The 15,447-nt window shown below is 36.5% G+C and overlaps 1 protein-coding gene across 2 annotated transcripts; it reads left to right on the forward strand.

Moving 5' to 3' along the window:
- Positions 1–292: 292 nt before the first annotated feature.
- LOC127934715 (diphosphoinositol polyphosphate phosphohydrolase 3-beta) lies at positions 293–15,047 on the forward strand. 2 transcript variants are annotated; one of them, XM_052532279.1, is made up of 5 exons: positions 293–1,078; positions 6,570–6,680; positions 11,043–11,087; positions 11,278–11,365; positions 13,330–15,047. In XM_052532279.1, the coding sequence occupies exons 1-5, from the start codon at positions 851–853 to the stop codon at positions 13,533–13,535; spliced, it is 678 nt and encodes a 225-aa protein (XP_052388239.1). In that variant the 5' UTR covers positions 293–850; the 3' UTR covers positions 13,536–15,047. The 2 variants fall into 2 exon arrangements, with proteins under 2 accessions (XP_052388239.1, XP_052388240.1); XM_052532280.1 differs by having other exon boundaries at positions 296–1,078; positions 11,281–11,365.
- The last annotated feature ends 400 nt before the right edge of the window (positions 15,048–15,447 follow it).

Below are 15,447 nucleotides of genomic sequence, written 5' to 3' on the forward strand. Positions count from 1 at the left end.
TAGTCACCGCTTAAACTTGTGCAAAGTTGATCATTACTACAAACCAACCTGAAGTGATCATGCAGATTTATTTCACAAGTTCCAACAAGCACATCTAGTTGGCCACAAAGTTTAATTTATTAATTCTCATTCATTATTTTATGAATTTATTACCATTCACGTCGTAAACAGTACGTTTCGTTTGTGTCAGTTCAGCAATTCGACTTTTAAAGTACTCGAATCCCCGCCTCACAGATCGAAACTGTCGGAAAGAGGGTTTGAGGTGCGTTAAGTTTCTTGATTTATTCAGTCAGTCGTATAAGCTAAACTTTCAGTCATGCTTTGTGAAACAGTTCAGCATCGAAGAGTTAAAATAATGAATTTTTAAAATAAAAATGCTCTTTCTTCACACTCTTACATGATTGTATTATTACACGGTTACCAGCAGATGGCGCCAGAACATCACCTCAATCTGAACGCTGCAGCGTGGCTTTTGTCTCTAGCGTTACTTTGAATCAGTCACTGTCATTTGTATTAAAATGATAGTGATGCGGCATTTTTATTATTCTACTCACTTAAAGCGCTCGTGAATCAGTTTCATCCTTCGACCGTCGGCTGGAGTGATGTCTCATTCATATTTTCAAAAAGGGAAACGCCTATCTGTTGATGGTATCTTGGGTTTTTAACGCGGATCCTATTGCAGCTGATTTAAGGCGACTGCGCAGAGCTCGAGAGCCGCAGCAGAGAGGAGTCTCCACACAGCACTAAGCAGCCACCATGGTCAAGACGAGAACACCCCAACTCACAATCTCCGCTGTCACGAGAGGAATAATGTCTTCAACGTGAGGCACTTCTTATAAATGCAAACTGTATGATCAGCCTGGAAAATCTGGAACGACTTTCAGCTCTTGGCCTGAAAGGCAGTTGCGTTGCGCGTAGGATCCAAAAACTAGGCAACCGAGAACACTTGCATTCTTGTTTTGTTCGGAGAAAACCCCACATGATGAAATTTAAGCCCAATCAGACAAGGACTTATGACGGAGAGGGCTTCAAAAAACGAGCAGCGTGTCTGTGTTTCAAGAACGATCGGGAGGACGAGGTAAAGCTGAGAAAGTGCGAAAGTGCTTGGTGGTTTACATTTACTAAGTTACTTCTACTGTCGCCTACAGAGACGTCAAAAATAGATATTGCAAGCCGTTTTTAAATTGCATTCTTTGTTGCTAACTAATCGACTATATATTATATGATGCAATCAGTCCTTTTATTAAAATAAGCCAACCAACGGTGACTAGTCGTTGGATGCTAGTGCTTTTTCGGTGACACTTCACAATAACGCCCATTAATTAAACTTAGTCAATAACTGTTAAATTGTTGGTTCATGTTAACAAGTGCAACCTAATCCACTAGTGACAAGTGTCAAGTCAATTAGGTAGTGACTAGTAACTTTTCCACTGCAACTTTGCCATTTAATTTTGTATCAATATGTGGTTCAGATATAAACTCAACTATTAACTTGGCCTAATCCAGTTAACTGGTTCTATTACATTTTTTTTTCTTAGTTACTAATTTATTACTTGTATTTAAACTAGTGATTCATATTCCCAGTTGTTACTTGTAACATTTCTCATTTCTCAGTTGCTATTTAGTTACTGTTGCTATTTAAATGATGACTATTCAAAATGGCTGTTCATGTATTGTACAAACAATATTATACTAGTTAGATTAAAAAAAAAAAAAAAAAAAAAACCTTGCTGGTAGTACTATAAAAGCTGGAATACCAGTTATTAATAATATTAAAAATAAGGGCATCACAAGAATACGATTACATTTTTTAACGTGAACTAATAATGAAAAATACTAAATGGTTTTTATTAATCTCAGTTCATTTTAATTTCAAGATTTAATAATATATTTTTTTTTAATCAAAAGTTGTATTTAATGGACTAGAACTAACATGATCTATCATTTACTAACCCTAACTAAGGAACCTTGTTGTGAAGTGTAACCATAATAAATAATAGCAGCATAAACATAAATACTGGTTTAAGTACAGAATGTTAAAACAGCTTGCCACACTTCATCCTTTTTTAACTCCCTAAAGTAAATACGCACTGGACTACACCCAAGTGAAATCACAATGATAAGACTCTTATCTAATTCATGATTCATGGATAGAAATATAAGACTGTGCATGGAAGACTGATGGCAGGTGTTAGAAATGTAATCAATGAGATCAGCTCACTAAAAGCCAGCAGTGAGCTTTACTCTTGAGTAATGACAGCTGTCCACAACAGGTAGCAACTGACCTTCTGCTTAAGACATGATACTGTATCTCCTCCGGATCAAAACTCACAGCTGTCACCCATTCTCCAGTTTAATGTTTTCATGGTTTTTGCTGTTTAAGCTATATGCATACTGTTTTGTGGTCTATATAAAAGTGAGATTAAGGAACACCATGTTTTTAATCAGCAGGGTTGTTGCCTTATCTTTTTAAATGTACCTTATCAGCCTCTGCTAGTATAGGATTTTATTTTCATAGAGCTGCTTTGATTGGTCTGCCACAGGTTTGTAAAGTATTTATTAAAAAGACAGACACAGTTAAACTATAGATGCTATATTTAGTGCATACTCAAGGTTTTATGATTGTTAGGCAGAAGATTGACAATTGTACAACAAAATGTCTAAATGATAGTTATAAAGATGAAAAAAGATCATCTAAATCACCCAAACATGAATCATTTGCATAATTTACCTGTATTACTTTTAGAAAGGAAAGCAAAAATAAAATCTATTCTTCTGTTTGACCTGATTATTCATCACCTGTAACATTTTGCGACCTCCTCGAAAGTAGGTTCTGCTTAGACTAAAAATACTGTCTGTTATGAAATGTGTCAGTCACAGTCAAGGTGTTCTTGACTTCTGAGATGAGGGCTTGACCTGGTGTGCAGTGCCCTCAGAAATGACAGGAAAATGCTGTTGCATACACAAATACACCCCCATAGATGTCTTCTTTCCCTTATATGAACTTGAAATTGACCAGATCTTTGTATTTTTAATTATGAAGTACTACTCGGATGTTTGAGGCATAGGAGCTTCAGACCCTGAATATTCCGCATTGCAACAGGACCTGGTCTCCCAGGTCTCTCCTCCATGTGATTAGCATTGAGAGGGGGAGGAGAAGAGGTAAGTTACGCTATGTTCTGAGGCTCCAAGTGACCTATCAGCAGCAATTTATAGAACCAGAATGACAGCGCTCCCTGTCCCCTGACGGATTCCTTTTCCCACTTTTTGATCAGGCCTTTTCCTTCTAATGAATTCAATTGGTTGCAGCTTTGCGCTTTTGTTCATCCTCCTCTTTGATAAGGATTGTACTTCTTTTGTGTGGTTCTATTTACTCCTGATCATTTTTATAGTTCAGTATAGGAACTCGCTCTGCTGTGGACGTCAGTACATTCCTGTCATAGTGATAGTTAGCCGAGTACAAGCGACAACAAGCACATCCTTGAGAAGTGCACTAGTGCAGTCCTTTAGCTCTACAAAAAGATATCTCAAAGACCCATAATAATAATAATAGCTGAATGTTTACATTTTTGTAAGAAAGTAAAAACAAGGTATCCTCACTCATGTGCTAATAATAATGCATAGTGTGCTGCAGCAATAATAATTACGATATTCCAATGATTAAATCTGTGGGATTTTTGTACTTTTGAACTGTCAAGCTGAGCAGACCGGTTCGAGAACAGTAATGACAGAGTAGCACTGGAGTAGTCATAGCAATGTCCTGTTAAATGCGAACATGATACAGTAGACTGAACCTGAACAATGACCCTTCAAACAATCAGAATTTAACAGCGCTCTGTTGCGTGCTGTACATGACTGATTTTTAGCCACGGTTTCCTCCTTTGGCTTGTGAGCTTTACCTTTTAAACTTGCAAATAAAGTGAAAGGTACACTAGCAACTGGAAGTTCATGGGTTCGATTCCCAGGAACACACACACGACGTGTCATTCCACTGTAAGAAGTTGACAATGTTTGTGAATCTTGTAATACTTTTTGTAATCTAGTCCACAAATAGATTCATAGAGATTCCTGAAACCTCAAAAACAGCCCGACCCTGTCTGCTGGTGTGAAAGGATTCACGCTATCTTCGGTCGTGTTTATGACGAAGGGCAACACGTGGCCCTCAGACTCACGCTGGGATTTAACATGCCCTTCATCTTGAGTGTCAGTGGGACTTGAACTGGGTCAGTGTGTCAGTAGATGCTTAGCACTATGAGTGATTTCCAGTGATAAAGCGAATTCATCTTTGCATTATGGGGGAGAGACTAATGAAATTATCAGACATTAATTGTTTAGAGAATGTTATTCAGAAGAATGTGCTGTTTGTTTGTTTTTAAGGTAGAGGTCATAGAAATTGTTATCCATTTATTTTGGCTTTCAGACAGTCCTTGATTAAGAAGGTTGACTTTATCCTTGATTTTGAACGTCGATAGCTGCTAGATTTTTCTATTAATTGCAGGATTGTGTATCATTCAGAACTGATTGAGAATGCTTTTAAATTCTAATTCAGTTTGATTTTGAATCAGGGATATTAAAGCTAAAACCATAAACATTTCATGCTTGAGAAAAAAAGAAAACTAACTGAAATCCCTTACGAAACAAAAATATATTGCAGTATATTGGAAAATATCATGTAATATATAAGGCATATATTCTTATATATATTAGTTTTTTCCAATATATTGCAATATATTGAAAGCGGCTATCATTTGTATATTTTGCAATATATTATATAATATATGTATCATCAATATATTATTAAATGTATTCAAAAATATAAAATATTAGAAAATAAAAAGGGAAAATAATATATTACAATATATCACAATATATTTTAAGAAATATATTGGTAAATATATTTTCCTTCCGTAAGGGATAAAACTTAAATATATATTTAATTCAGTTACTTGCTGTACTCAAATAACTCAAACTAAAAATGAAATAAATTATAAAAATGTATATAGATGTTTTTTTTTTAACAAATGATAGTGAAAATAAAAAAGACACGAATGTATAAAAAAATAAAATATATGAATAAAAACTATAATATAACTTCAGTCATACTAAAGTAATTTTAATTGAGGTGACAAAAGATCCTTGTAATTTGAATTTGATTTGGAATGGATTGAAAATTTGACATTTTAAATAGTTTCATTCTTGAACTGACACAAATGTTATCGCGTGTGTGTTTGAAATGCCAACTGTAGGAATTCCAGTTGTGGTCATTTAATTTAATAATTTGTGTTTAATTTTATATACGTTTTCTTTCACATTTTATGAATTTATGTTTATTAATACTTTTAACTTTTATGTTATGGAGATGGTTGAAGACATTTCCCAGTATGCTCTAATATACTCTGTGTAATAATATAATAAAAATATCCACATTTATTGAACTCTATTTAATATTACAGCCACAGATGCTGTAATGTATATAAGAGTTTGAAACCGTAGTGCTACCCTTATGCTTCCATAATGAACTACTGTGATTCCACTGCATTACTCTCACTGGATGCAGTCACACTCCAGTATTCTTCTAGAAGGCAATCGTATATATGTGGAATCACTTCTTATAAATAAACTACCAGCAACAGCTGCCTCAGCCATAGTGACAGATTCAGTCTGCTCCGAGTCAAGCTCTGCTTTGGGGTATGAGTTGTGGGAGCAGAAACAGCTGCGACCGGACCAGGTGACCATGAGAGATGTGGAGAAATCGTACAGCTTCAGTCTTTACATTTCAAAGTCATCGCATTAGATTGGCAAACCCTAAGAATCGGTCGGTATGCCAGCTAAAGCAGGTTCAGTGAGCTGTTAAGAAATAAAAACATTCAAACTATCCAAGAACAGTGAAGAAGATTTTTAGCTAAAAACCATGATGGTCCTCAGTGATTCATTATGGAAGTCAACAGCTGCTGTCACTTTGAGAATATTAAAAAAAGCATATAAAATGAATACCAGTGGCTCTTGAAGATATATTGAAGTGAAACAGTCGGTCTGTGCAAGAAAATTAATATTATTTACAAAATGAATACCTGTTAACCATAGCCTCAGGCAAACTGAGATGTCTGATTATTTTAGACGGTGTGTTTCAGTGAAATGGTACAAATAACTGATCAACGCAATGATCTAAAGTATACACGGTTATATTATTGAAGCACCAAATAACCATCTCTTTAAATGGTTTTGGACCCCATTGACTTTCATTATATGAACAGAAACCGTTAAAACTATCTTCAAAACGTCTTCTTTTGTGTTCCACAGAAACAAAGTCATCCAGTAAATGATGTCAGCAATTTCATGGTTTTGGTTGTACTATCACTTTGAATTCAATGTAATTTCCACAGGACATGTTGAGGCAGTCGTTAGAATGCCAGGAAGGTTTATCAGATGCATGATATTTCTGCAGATTGATATACTGTGAGCAGTATCAGGTTAGACTAGTTATGTAATCAAGATGTTCTGACAGTGTTGATGAGCATTTGGATTTGGACTATCTGACTAAGCTCTTTTTGCAATTATGTGTGTGGCAGGTTTTGCTTGTTAGCAGCAGTCGACATCCAGATCAGTGGATCGTTCCAGGTGGAGGGATGGAGCCAGAAGAGGAGCCTGGAGGGGCTGCGGTTCGAGAGGTCTATGAGGAGGTGAGCTCTGTTCTCAAAATGCTTCTACCTGCTCCTCAGATAAAGGAGTTTTGAAAGATTTGAATGATCCTCCAAGGCTCAACATTGCTATTCAATACCTTGTTAATCATAGTTATATATATTTTTGTGTTTGCATATGAGTTTATTGAATTACTTTGCAGGGCTTTACACTGCCTAAAAAGGTCGCATTTGCAACCAAAAATATTAAAGGGGTCATATGATGCGATTTCAATTTTTCCTTTCTCTTTGGAGTGTTACAAGCTCTTGGTGCATAAAGAAGATCTGTGAAGTTGCAAAGACTAAAGTCTAAAAACAAATAGATATATTCTTTATAAATTTAAGTCAACCACACACCCCTAAAACGGCTTGTTTCTTACATGCCCCCACATCTCTACATCACTAATGTGGGAAGATTTGTATAACGCCACCCAAATAAACCGGTCGAACCAGTTCACCAAATCGAACTGAATCATTAGAAACGGTTTGCGTCTCCAGTATGCACTAATCCACAAATTACTCAAGTTATTCAGTTTATAAACGTGCCTTACATTCTCTCTGACGATATGATAAATCAATATCCCGAGTTAAATACAGGAAAACAGACTGGATGTGTGTAAAACACATGACGATATTTATAAGATGCATTGATTAGGAGCCCAAACTAGACTGAATAGCCAAGTGATGCTTTCATAGATATGGTATGTGATATTGGCACGTATTAATGATCAATAATTTGTGACTGTAAAGTTCTGAATTTGGAAAAGACGTTTAGTTCCCACTTTAAGTGAACCTTAGTTCCCAGGACATCTGCAAATGGATTAAAATGCTGACGCTGTAAAAGGAGGAGAGGCATAAACACAAGACAGTATGGCAGTACAGCCTTGGTGCACTTGTGCGAAAACATAAAATTTCCAATCTCCAAACTTTTAAAATAAAACAAGTTAGCAAGAACTATTTATATGTCTTAAATGTTTTAGTTATTTAGCAAGAATCCCACATTATCTGTTGATCTCTGAGTTATGTATTTATGAGTGTAAAATGTCTTCACTGATTTACGAAGGTGGGGTTGCATCATCAGGTGGTCTGTTGGGTAATGTCGGTCCCTCAGGCTTTTAAGAGGGCTGTTGGCGGTACCAGGGTCCTTAATGAGGCCTTGCTGTACTGTAGTGCTGGGTGTTTACACTACCAGCATATAGACCTTGCTCATGTTCAAGTGAGTTATGAGTTGCAGCTGTCCCAATCTTGTCACCAGGATTTTTTTGCTTTGCACTATGTATACTGCTTATTGCAGTATATATATGCTGCATACTATTTTTAAAAAAGTAATATGTGACACTGTATAGCAGGTTACAACCAATCATCATCTTGATAAGCCAAGTTCTAATCCATTTATGGAAAAATGGGGGGAAGTCGTGGCCTAATGGTTAGAGGGTTGGACTCCCAATCGAAGGGTTGTGGGTTCTAGTCTCGGGCCGGACGGAATTGTGGGTGGGGGGAGTGCATGTACAGTTCTCTCTCCACCTTCAATACCACGACTTAGGTGCCCTTGAGCAAGGCATCGAACCCCCAACTGCTCCCCGGGCGCCGCAGCATAAATGGCTGCCCACTGCTCCGGGTGTGTGCTCACAGTGTGTGTGTGTGTGTGTTCACTGCTCTGTGTGTGTGCATTTCGGATGGGTTAAATGCAGAGCACAAATTCTGAGTATGGGTCACCATACTTGGCTGAATGTCACTTCACTTCACTTCACTTCAAATGTCTTAAACTTAGTCAAATAATGACTAAAATATTATGTAATAATAATAATAAAGGGATAGTTCATCCAAAATTGGAAATTGTCAAATTATAAATTCAACATGCTGTTCTAAACCTATATGACTTTCTTTCTTTTGTGGAATATAAAGGAAGATTTTTTTTTTAGTTCATACAATAAAAGTCAATAGGGTTGAATGTTTTGGACCCTGCTGATTTTCAATTTACGAACAAAAAATGGTTGTTTTTAATATTTGGGTGAATTTTCTATTTAATATTACAAACTATATTCATCACGTGTTTTATGCAATTCAGTTATCCATTAAAATGCCATTGAGACCTCTCATCCACACTGCATTCCATTCGGTTTTGCCAACACCTTTGACTCAACTGTTACAGATATCAGAATGAGAGCTATGGTCATGTGATACCTGCAGGACCCTATAGATTCCTCCGTCATCATTCACAATATACGCTTGAGCCCGTTTTCTGTCATCTTCAATTGAAATAAATCTTTTCATGTCCACCTCAGCTAATGGTTATGTTGTTCGTTTCAAGGATGCGCTGTGTCATGACATTGAAGGACCATCCTAGAGGTGGCCAAGAGGGTAATTTGTTGACAGCTGTGAAGCATTGCAGCAACATTTAGAAACTGTGTCCTGCTACCGTTGGCCTAGACCATCTGAAATGTACATGTCCCAGAGGCTCAAGAGTCACGCTTGTGGTTGCCTAATTTGAATTCAGCTTAATTGCTGCAGTTAGTGTGTTTTTTTAAGTGAAATTAATTATGGTACCCCAAACTAATAGTGGCATTTACAGTAGAGCTAGACATGCTATCTGACTGTATAATAAAATAAATAGGCTAATTTTACATGCTTTTTTACTTGTTCTTTTAACATGTTGAATTCAATTCAATCAATTTAAATCAGATGGTACAGTTTTTTTAATTTCAGTTAACTCAAGCATAATTTCATAATACTAAAAAAACTTGCACATCTAAGCCATATTTTGCCTATTTCAGTGTTATCCTTCATGCTCAAGACTGTATTTTTACTTCGAGGGATTTATATGTTACATAATGGTTTAAAAGGTGTAACTCAAGCCATTCGAGTGTTAAAGAGACCCTGGAGGAGACCATAAACCGGTCTGTGAATTACGGCATGCTGCTGAATATGGCAACACTCATGGGATCCAAACTACTTTCCCCAGGGGCTTTGCCAGGGGTGGGATGTCCCAAAGATCTTGGCATTTTTAAAACCGACTGCTTGCAAGGAGGAAACCTACATTTTTTATTTATTTTTTATTTATTTATTTACATTTAGTTTAAAGGATTAGTTCACTTCGAGAATAAAAATGTCCTAATAATTTTTTCACCCCAATGTCATCCAAGATGTTCATGTATTTCTTTCATCAGTCACAAAGAAATTAAGGTTTTTGAGGAAAACATTCCAGGATTTTTCTCCATATAATGGACTTCCATCGGCTGTAGACCTTTCCAGTGCGATCACATGATGCGTGTATTGCAGTCACACACTGCGGCACTAGTGCAAGATGTGCATTTGTGGTTAAAAAGCATATACATTTTTATTTAATTTACAGAAAATGACATTGTTTTGCTAAATAAGACCCCTATTCATCAGCTGGGGTGGTGTGGGGTCCTTTGAAGCTGCAATGAAACTGCAATTTGGACCTTCAGCCTATTGGCCACAATTGAAGTCTATTATACAAAGAAAAATTCTGGAATGTTTTCCTAAAAAAAACTAAACTTCTTGCAACTGAAAACAGAAACACGTGAACACATGGATGACATGGGGGTGAGTAAGCTATCAGGAACATTTTGATTCTGAACTAATCCTTTAAGAATAACCTAAAAAATTGGTTACTTTTGTCATTTTTAATTAATGTAGACTGGTCAAAACTGTGGAGTTGACTTCATGAAATGTTTGGAAATTTGGTCCTTTTCCAGCTGATGGAATGAAAGTTGCTGTTTGCTTCTAGGGTTTGTCTAGAGCAATGCACATGTCATGTGACCGTGTCAGATGAGGACACGCAGAAGACAGAAATGCATTCAGGCATAGACAAAATTTGCTATGCCCGCTATTGTTTGTCAGTTCCTATTGTGAGTAGTCATATCAACCCAATTTGCAGGGTAAGCTCGGGCTGGTCAGGGCATTTCGCATCGTCTGAATGAAGACATGATGTTCCCTTGTAAGCATTATGTTGTCCGGAAATCTCCTGTGTTGTGGAAACATGCAGCTCAGGTCTCCCGGATCAGTGAGCCTGGGCTAATGTTTTGGCCTGAAGTGTCAGCATCGGCTGGTAGGGTTACAGAAATTTGGTGTGTTCATCTTCTTGTTAAGCTGCTGTTAACACTGATAGACACATGCTGCAGCTCATGTCATAGCTGAAGTCATTTCCTTTTTAAAGTGCCTTAAGCCCAACAAGCATCATTGATATATTTTGATGTCAGTGTGGCTTGTTAGAGGGGACAGAATTTTGAGTATTTTTGTTAGTTAATTCCATAACATTTTTAAAAACGAAAAGGCTGGTGGGTTGGGATGAATATGAGTCTCTCTAATGTTTTTTTTCTGTGTCTATTCCTGCTTAAACAGGCTGGTGTGAGGGGCACCCTTGGCAGGCTTCTGGGGGTGTTTGAGGTAAGACTGCCAAACTGCCTTATATAAAGTAAGATGTTACTTCAGCTTGTCTTAGCATGTCACTGATACTTAAATAAACAAGACTTTATTTCATAAGCATTCATATCTTCACACCTTCTCAATGCACGCTTTACTGCGTTTCACACATTGTATAGCCAAGTGGTAACTTTATATCTCTCATTCTGTATAGCAGAACCAGGACAGCAAGCATCGGACCTACGTGTATGTGCTTACTGTTACAGAAACACTGGAAGACTGGGAGGACTCAGTCAATATTGGTGAGCTGATGTTACACGTGTGAATGATTTAGTTAGTCAGATTTATTCAGTTAATGGCTCAATGTGATTCATATTCACTAAAAACCAGCTCAAAAGAGTAATTTGCTTGTGAATCGGATCACACTAGTTGCATTGTATGATTTTGACTCACTAAAAAGAATTGACTCAAAAGAGTCATTCATTCAGGAATCAGACTTCACTGATTGTCCCATGTGTTTCGCACTGTAGATTTGGTTCACTCACGGATTCCACAAAAACATCAAATATCACATTTAACTTAAGTCTTCTAATAATTAAAAAAATAAGACACAAACTACAAGGTAAAACAGTGTTTTAAAAAAGTTTGGTCTTAGTCAGCTTAGTTTGGTAACAGTACAGAATTTACATTTTTAGACAAGCTTCTCATAACCAGCTCGTTTCTTTTCCTAAGACACAACTGCTGATCTGTAAGCAGTTGCAAATATGGGGATTTGTATAACTATTTTACAAAGCTATTACGGATAAGGACCAGGTATGTGGATTAGCCACGGAAAACCTTTACTTACTGAATTTTTGTTGTCGGGAAGGATACACAGTAATGACATTTGCCCACAGACAGCGCAATTCAAAACTTGCACTAGATGACGAGGAAAGAAAAAAAACTGGTAATCCTTCACTCCCAGCAGCCGTATAAATAGACTGAAGTTTATTCACAGGAAGGCGTGCTGTTAGCAGGGGCACAGTTGTTTTCCAGTTAGCGTCACTACACTCCCCTATCACTGGCCTCGCTCCGTCTGTACCATAGTTTCGGCTGCCAAATAGGGCATCATAACCTCAATACACAGAGTAGAAAAGGGTTTACTCAATACAGAGCTGAGTAGCAAATGCAAAAAAGGTCAATAGTCTCAAGGTAATGACTGTTAACCTTTCTGCATATATGACATATTTAAAAATGCTTAAGGTAAATGTTTAAGTTTCAGCACTTTGTGAGAGACCGTTTTCAGGACTATAAATATAGTGGAATGTTTGTCAGCCAGATGGTTGGGCAGCCAAACGTCTGACAAGTTCACAGTGAAGCTGACCCTTTGTACTGTATTTAAAATAAAGCTATACAATTTGTTTAACCTAGGCAGAAAGTGTAGTTAATAGCAGTATGTCAGAAGTAAATGAAATGCGAAATTGTGAATGCAAAATAAAGTTTCAGTCACCTCAGGCAATGGACAAATGTAATTACACTCTTAAAAATAAAGGTTCCAAAAAGGGGGTCAAAAGAACCATTTTAGCTTCTCTAGAGAATCTTTCTTTTTTTTAAAGGTATAGTTCACCCAAAAATGTGATTTGTTGAAAGTTTACTTGCTCTCAGGCCATCCAAGATGTAGGTGAGTTTGTTTCTTCATTAGATTTTGAAAATTTTTGCATTGCATCATTTGATTACCAAAGAATCCTCTGCAGTGAATGGGTGCCGTCAGAATGAGAGTCCAAACAGCTGATAAATCATCACAATAATCCACCAGTCTTGTGAAGTCCATCACCTGTTGCCCTCTTACATCAAAATCAATGGCACATTTGTTTAGAACGGTTTTGAACCTTTTTCACTTGTGAGTGCATATTTCTCTCTTTATTCAGACGATATGACTTTTTCACTGGAGAAATCAGATTTCTTGATAAGTGACTTGTATTTTATAAGAAAGCATCTTAATGATGAATTTGTTTTTTTACAAACACACATCTTTTCACAAGGTGTTACTTGATGGTTATGATGCGGTAATCAGCTTTTTGAACTTCCATTATGACGGCACCCATTCACTGCAGAGGATCCAATGTGCAATGGAAATGTTCAATGGCTTTTAAAGGTTCTTAATGGAAGCATGGAGTCCAATATGAAGGAGCCTTTATTTTTAAGAGTGCACTGTTGTTTATGCAGGCAAATAGTTTGTTGGTTTCAGTGTTGCAAGATGCTATTAAAAACATAAAATGTTTTGAAGGTCGGAAACGGAAATGGTTCAAGATCGACGAGGCGATCCGGGTGCTACAGTGCCACAAACCGGTCCACGCAGAATATCTCCGTAAACTCACTCCTCGCTGCTGCCCTACGAACGGCAACACTCAGGAGCCAGTGAACACAGTTGACAACACCCCCCTCCATCAGACAGCCTCACATGACTGTGGACTGCCCCGTTTGCACAGATAGAACTGCCACCAGAGGGCATCGATGCAAGGGAAACTTGGACTGGACTGGGAAAGACAGTTGTGCATGTATAATTTCAATGTTTACTATTTGAACCTCTTTTTTTAAGTGTAGAAACCAAAGGCTTGTTATGAAATGCCTGCAGGTTTCTGGGTCAATATGAACAAGGAGAGTTATTTTCATAACTTTTCATTTGTAAACGTGCATTTCAAGCCAAAGAAGGTGAAGTTATTTGAAGAACGTGATGTTAAGTATTAAGTGCAGATCGATGGAGACGATAGCCATGATGGACATTTTGGAAATATTATTTTACAAATGGCTTTAGATGGAGGAAGACTGATGGATGTGCCAAGGTTTGACTGATTTTTTTTTTTTTTTCAGAAAGGTTATTTAGGATTGTCTTTTGAAATGCTGTCTATTTATATCTAATAGATAACTAGGCATATTTGTTAGGTATTGGGTATATACAAATTCTTGATGAACCAAATAAGAAAACGATTCAATAAAATCATGAATTATAGAATATATAAATAGTTTAAAACTGAATTTTTGGGCTGCTTTCGATTATTTAGATTCCTTCATCACAGATATCTACCTGTAATATAGGTTTAACATGCTGTGAACTTGAAGGTCTTTTCACAGTTTGGTCTTAAATGTGAATTTGCCACAACAAATGGTGCAAACTGATCTCTCATCTTTATATTTACACAAAAAGGTTTAATTTTCCATCTCCTGTAAGACAGAAGAACTACTTTTGAGCCACTGTCTCTTTAAGACAATATGGCATTTGGTAAAATGTGAACAAGGAAAAATATGTCAATGGTTCATAAAGAAAATACTATGGAATGTTATACTGATTATATATTGCCTGAAGCGTATTCTGAATATTTCAGAAAAAGAGATGTTAACCCTAATCTATCTTGTCAAACCAGGGTTTCCAAAAGGCCACGGAAGTGCAATATACATGTATTGTGCATATACTAACAATTCAAACTTTAAAAAAAAAAATCTTTAAATAGCTGAGGAGGAGTTTAATTAAATTTTGCTTACTATTTTGTTCCACTGGGGCCTTTGCAATCTTTTTTTGTCAGTGAACTTAATGTGGAATTCACTGAATAAGATGGAATATGTTGCCAAACTGTTTTATTAAGACTGTAAAAGGTAAACAAGCATACTTATCTTCCTCAGAGGGAAGATTGCATGTTAGGTTGTAAATATGTTTTAATATTAAACATGTCGGCTTCTGCCTAAGTAGTTTATTTAGTATTTAGAGTCTCAGTTTGTTTAGGACATGATTAAAGGATTGCACTGCTAAAAACACAGGCACCTAAGCTCTTTACTTGTTGATCAGTGAAGCTTTATGAACACCGTTTAATATGTAAAAGATTACCATGTTAGAATGTCCCCTATGTGATTTGACAGATATTACAAATGTTTTTGCCTCTCTTTGGAAAATCAGAAATACCCTGAAAACTTTTGAAAAAAATAAACTCATCTCTGGGTCTAAAGTTGGAATGATCTGTGTAGTTGGTTTTGATTGGGGTTATGGGTTGAATGATAACTTCAACCCACTGGCTTACTAGGATGTAAAATGTGATTTGTTATCCCTTCCCTGTAATATAATGATATATATATATATATAAACTCAGAAACATGGCTGAAAGAGAGAGGCAGCTTAGGATAATATAATAATTTGAAAATATATTTTAAAAAGTTCCATAGAAAAGCTTAAGTCATGTGAAAGTCATGTGGCAAGTGCGCTCCTGGGGGCATATTGAGGCATTTTGAGGAGACAGGAGATGTCAACTGGGAAAGAAATTATTACAAAATATGAGATATTCTTATTAAAATGTTGCCAAGTTATTACTCCCATTATTACACTTTTTTTCATTATGGGTTTCACATTAAAATACAA

Source organism: Carassius gibelio, chromosome A18 (assembly GCF_023724105.1).
Source record: "Carassius gibelio isolate Cgi1373 ecotype wild population from Czech Republic chromosome A18, carGib1.2-hapl.c, whole genome shotgun sequence".
In the NCBI taxonomy this organism is placed as follows: domain Eukaryota; kingdom Metazoa; phylum Chordata; class Actinopteri; order Cypriniformes; family Cyprinidae; genus Carassius; species Carassius gibelio.

What these genes read in the sequence shown, in the direction of transcription:
- LOC127934715 (XM_052532279.1), top strand. Translation starts at nt 851, where the DNA reads ATGATCAGCCTGGAAAATCTGGAACGACTTTCAGCTCTTGGCCTGAAA. An exon ending in GGCTTCTGGGGGTGTTTGAG is followed by an intron (nt 11,088 to 11,277) that starts GTAAGACTGCCA and finishes CATTCTGTATAG; the next exon opens with CAGAACCAGGACAGCAAGCA. An exon ending in GGAGGACTCAGTCAATATTG is followed by an intron (nt 11,366 to 13,329) that starts GTGAGCTGATGT and finishes AATGTTTTGAAG; the next exon opens with GTCGGAAACGGAAATGGTTC.